The 6000-nt window shown below is 41.5% G+C and overlaps 1 protein-coding gene across 1 annotated transcript; it reads right to left on the reverse strand.

Moving 5' to 3' along the window:
• Positions 1 to 4648: 4648 nt before the first annotated feature.
• LOC130325651 (olfactory receptor 6B1-like) lies at positions 4649 to 5599 on the reverse strand. The gene has a single exon (XM_056553318.1). The coding sequence runs from the start codon at positions 5597 to 5599 to the stop codon at positions 4649 to 4651; it is 951 nt and encodes a 316-aa protein (XP_056409293.1).
• Between the last annotated feature and the right edge of the window lie 401 nt (positions 5600 to 6000).

Raw genomic sequence — 6000 nt, forward strand, 5'->3', positions numbered from 1 at the left:
GAGGATATTACTGGACTTTATGGAGGACAAGGAATATCAGGATTTGTATGTCCTTGGGGACCTCAACTGTGTAATGGACAGAGAATTGGGTTGGCAAGGGAAGGAGGTAGGAGGGAGTAGGACGCTACTACAGAGATGATGCCAAGAGGTGGGCTGGGTAGATGCAGGGTGCAAACTCAATCCTGGGGAAAAGTCTACTCTTGTTTTAATGCCTCACACAAAACTGCATAAAGAATAGATCATATACTCGTTAATCAATCCACGCTAGAAGAAATTAGTGACGTGACCTATGAACCCAGATGTCTATCTGACCATGCCATGCTTGTGTGCTCCATAGTTATAAGGGTAAAAGAAACAGGTGGTGTAAGGAGTATGTATATCAACCCCCACTGGTTGGCAATTGAGGAGGTGGTAAAAGGGGTAAAGGATGAAATTAATAGCTCGGAGCGGGGTACACAAGGATGTACAGACCACTGGTCTGTGCATCCTTGTGTACCCCGCTCTGAGCAATAAAGCTGCAGGTTACATGAAGTTTCCAAGTGTGCCGTGTTAATCGTTTACCCTTGGCACCGGATAGTCCGCTGTATGCCCGATGACTGCCGGACAGGATTAAGCCTCTGAACTTCGTAACCCCACAGGTGGAGTGGTGCTGACAACCTTTCTTGTCTTTGATGAAATGAATAAAGAATCTACTAACCTTCTTATTGTATGGGACACACTTAAAGCCTTTCTTAGGTGAATATTGTGGAGAAATATTGCAATATTTAGGAAGAATTGTAAAGCAAAAGAAAAGAAAAGGAGATAAGGGAAAATATTAGAAAAGCAGAGGAGGAATATGGGAGTGTACCAACAATAGAAAACTGGAAAATATTAACATACGAGAAACATATCAAAACTGGTAATAGAAGAAGCACAACACGCAATGTTTATTCGGGGACAAAAACAACATACAGAAAGAGGGAAAACAAATAAATTGTTAACAGGAATGATTAAAAACCAAAAAGATAATAGGAAAATTATCATACAAAAAAACCGACCTATTCACGGGAAGAGGTGAGAAATCCACAAGAGATAGAAAAAATTGCTCTAGATAACTATCAAACATTATATACGAAAGAATGTGAGGAGGAGGAAAATACAATTGGGGAATACCTTCAAAAACCTAATCTGCCAGTTCTAGACAAAGTTGAAAATAGAGAAATAAATAGAGATATTAGTGTAATCAAAGAGGAAGTCAAAACAGCCTTAATGTCATTTCCCCATAACTCTGCACCAGGGTCGGATGGGTTGGTGTTCGAAATCTATAAAACATTCAGTGATCCTTTATTGTCCTTCCTTTATGATGTAATTAAGAGGGATTATGCCCCCATCAAAGTCAGAAGCGATAATTACGCTGATACCTAAAAAGGGGAAGGACAATATAGAGATGGAAACATATAGACCAATTTCCCTCTTAAACACAGATCAGAAGATATTTGCGAAAATATGGGAAAGACGAGGGACGACAGGGTGTGATCAGGAAATTAGTAGGTAAAGAGCAGAAGGAATGTGTTCCTGGTAGAAATATATATAGCAATGTCCACGTGAGGGGGGGACCCACTCCATCCTGTCGCTAGACGTGCATAAAGCATTCGATAAGGTAAAGTAAGGGGTACTACCGTGCTGACAACTTATCCCCTATCTAAAGGATAGGGGATAAGTTGCCTGATCGTGCGGGGTTCCGCCGCTGGGGACCCCTGCGATCTCGCACGGAGCACCCCGCTCTCATCAGGCTCCGGAGCGAACATCGGCTCCGGGTCTGATGACGGGGTCGGTTATCGTGATGTCACAGCTCCTCCCCCGTGTGACATCACGCTCCGCCCCCTCAATGCAAGTCTATGGCAGGGGCAAGACAGCTGTCTCGCCCCCTACCATAGACTTACATTGAGGAGGCGGAGTGAGACGTCACATGGGGGCAGAGCCGTGACGTCATGATACTCCGGCCCGGTGATAGGCAGTCATCAGACCCGGAGCAATGTTCCCTTTAAAGTTATACAACACATGAACCTGGGGCAAAGTTTTTGGGAGCAGTTACAACTATGTATAATGCCCCAGGAGGCACGGTGGAACTGGAGGGGGAACAAGACAAGGATGTCTGCTGTCCCCTCTGCTGTTCCCCCTGTATGTGAAACCACTGGCACAGAAAATAACAGAAACCAATATATGTGAGGGATTTGGCATTAATGGGATAATGGACCGGGTGTTGTTATATGATGATGATATAGTGTTATTCATCAAAGACCCCGAGGATAAGATTCTGAAGGTTATTGGTCTCATAGAAGATTATGGTAATCTATTGGGATTTAAGATAAATTGGGGTAAATTGGGACTTATGCTATTGGATGAAGGGAGGCAAGCGGTCATTGAAGGGATACCAATAATTCACAATGAAGATAGTCTTGAATATTTGGGGATTAAAATCACCAGCAAAACAGAGGAATTTACACAACTGAATGTAAAACCTCTCATAAGGAAAATAAGGGACAAAATCCCAATTTGGAACAAACGGCCCATCAATATGGCGGATAGAGTACTATCAACAAAGATGCTAATACTTCCATGTCACTTCATGTAATCAGAGCAGCGCCCACATGGATAAGCCATACATTTTGTTACAGGGCTACAGGGTAATGAATGATTGGTCTGAGGACAAAAACACACTGGTATGAGAGCTAAGGTGGAATGGGGATTCCAATATTAAAATGGTTTTATATAGCAGCACAAATAGAGGTTATGGGTATGGAAGTTGATATGCTGAAAATGTTCTTCACTAAATTAGATTGCAGGGAGGGCACTGTCTATGGCAGACCTGGGCATTGTACGGCCCGACAGTCAGCACGGGTCGGTCAGAGCCAATCAAAGGGCCGTACAATGCCCAGGTCTGGTCTATGGATTAGTGGAAGGTGGAAGATTGATGCACAAAATTGTGAATAAAACTTCTGTAGGGAAAACGTTTAATAAGATATGGGAATTCACAAGGAAAATGCTTGGTATTAAGGGAAGTTTAGTATATACACTGATATAGAAGAACGGGATTTTCCGGAAATGTATAAATTAAAGGATTATGTAAATTGGGAACAGAAAGGGGTGAAAAGAGTAAAGAATTTAGTCACAGATAGAAGACTGGCAGATAAATATAAGTTCAGAGTGGGTAGGTTTTTTGAATATTTACAGTTTTGCAGAGCTTGGGATAAGGACAGAAATAATCCTAGATGGGAGATTTGCAATCATGAATTAATGGACTACATATTTAGCATACAAGGGAACTCTAAAAAGATACCGGAAAGAATATATAAAGAGTTAGTGAAGGCTTCAATGGTAAAAGAAGGGCCGCAAAGGAAAAAAAATGGTCACAGGAAGTCATCCCGTAAGTACTGAAGATTGGGAAGAGGTTGGGGAAACATAAAAATTGTGTATGTTGTAGTTTTTATAAAATTATGTATTTGTATTACTTTTTGTAAAATGAAAAAATAAAGGAAATATAAAAATAAAAATAAATCCCAGAATTGGCCGAGACTATAGCGATCAGATATGGATTTGCCAGAAGCTCCATTCACGACAAGCACATTTCCCTGTGTTTTCTAAGGTCCAAACAGTTCTGCTTTCTGTTTTCTACAGATACATTTTAAGTTTTTATTAAGAAAATATCTCTGCACCTTCTCTACATGGGGCAAAAATATAGACATCCTCTGTGATCTCCTGCTGCTCTGTAGGGAACCATCGTTGGCCTCAATGCCTTATACATTTCGAGCTTTCCTTACTTCCCTATAACAAATGCATAGGAAAGTTGTGCACTGTTTTAGGAAAGTAAGGAAAGCTCGAAATGTATAAGGCATTGAGGCCAACGATGGTTCCCTACAGAGCAGCAGGATATCACATTAGATGACTCTGATCATTCTGTCCCAGGTTACACAACAAAGCCAAAAAGTGATCGACAGAAAACAGGACATTTCTAACATGTATGGGCAGGGAAAAGGTGATGTCCTGCACTCGCCCACAACCCATGTCCCTTCCCTCCTCCCTAGATGACAAATCTACAACCACAAAAGACCGTCCCTGCCTATCTAAGTGTTGGGACTTCAAGTCAAAATAACAAACTACAAAAATACTTTACAGGTGAGGGAATTTGTCAGGAATACAAAAGCTAAATGCACACTAACAATACAGAGGGAGACAAACAAACCAACAGATAAATCAGAGTCAGCAAGCCCAAGTCAGAACCGAGAGAACCAGAGAGATGCTGAATCAGAAAGCAAGGGGTTAATCCAGGAAACAGAGCCAAAGTCAGAATATCAGAATAGAAGAATCCAATAGCATCACCACGGCAACTATCTCTGAAAACAAACAGACATTTAAAGAGACAGCACTTTACAATGTTAGCGGATTCTCTTTACCACTTTAAAGTGCACATTCAGGATTCCCTTATGTGGAGGATACAAAAAATATAAGAAACAATTAAAAATCTGATTTATTACAAGTTTATTATCAGATACTTTCCCTTCTACTACATTTATAAATTATTACAGTAAATTTTTCTTTTACTAAAAAAAACAAACAGGAATTTCATTCAGATTAAGTTAACCCTTAGTGTTCAGATCCATTCCCTCTACTACAAGAGACCTTTATGACCACGGACCTTCAGATGTTTCCTCACAGAGGCCTGAATCTCCTGGTTCCTTAGACTGTAGATCACAGGGTTCAGGAGGGGGGTGAGGACAATGTAGACCAGGGATAGGAACTTATTAATACTCAGGGAGTGTCCTCTGTACGGGACCATGTAGATGATGAGCATGGACCCATAATAGACGGAAACCACCACCAAGTGAGAGCTACAGGTAGAGAAAGATTTTTGTCGGCCAGAGGTGGAGGGAATTCCAAAAATAGTGATAAAGATATAAACATAAGTGATAATAATAAATAAGAAAGGTGACAAAATTAGGAAGGTAGAGAGGACGGGCATTTCAATACTGACACCTGTTATATCTGAACAAGCGAGTTCTACAAGAGGAGCAAAGTCACAGAAGAAATGGTTAATAACATTCGGCCCACAGAAGTCTAAGTCAAACACAAGTAAAAATGTCATGAGGGCCAATATAAAGCCGAGTCCCCAGGAGGAGAGGACCAGGCTGTATCTAAGCTGGACGCTCATCAGTGACGTATAATGTAGAGGTCTACAGATGGCCAAGTACCGGTCATAGGACATGGCTGTGAGCAAGAAACACTCCGCACAGATCGATACCCCATAGAAGTAAAACTGTGCAAAACAGTCAACAAAAGGTATAGCGCCCCCTTCCCTTATGATAACGTCCAGGAGCTTAGGGACAATATTTGAAACAAGGAAGATGTCTGTCAACGCCAAATGTCCAAGGAAGAAAAACATTGGTGACCGTAGACGTTGGCTTGTGGACACCAGGAAAATGATCAAGAGGTTCTCACATAGAGTCAGACAATACATGACGAGAACAATAGAGAAGAAAGGGAACTTGTAACCATTCAGGGCCGGGAACCCCAGGATAAGGAACTCCGTGACCGCTGTGGAGTTGGCTTCATGGGTCTTCATCTCTGGCTGATGTCTTGTAGAGCGTTGTCAGGAGGATGATATCACATGACTGAAGATGATGAAGAACAGATCTTAGATTCTCTATGGAGGATTTTTTGAGTCTTTTTCTGTGTGTAATACAATTCTTCTATTAATCTACAAGTCATGTGACCTTCCTCCGGATCCCCAGCAGCCCCCAGGACACGTTCATTCTTCCATTATCATCACCAGATAAAATACAGGAGATATTGTCTATATCCTGACAGGAGGAGCGCCCGGGGCTTCTGAATATAACAATGACTATGGGTTTCATGCCCTTTTATATCTAAACCTTAAATGTCCTGGGAAGAGGAGACCCCTTGAGATAAGAGAACAACATCGACCTTCAGATATTACAGAGGAAAATAAATCATCCCCAGGAG

Source organism: Hyla sarda, unplaced genomic scaffold, assembly GCF_029499605.1.
Source record: "Hyla sarda isolate aHylSar1 unplaced genomic scaffold, aHylSar1.hap1 scaffold_273, whole genome shotgun sequence".
Lineage (NCBI taxonomy): Eukaryota > Metazoa > Chordata > Amphibia > Anura > Hylidae > Hyla > Hyla sarda.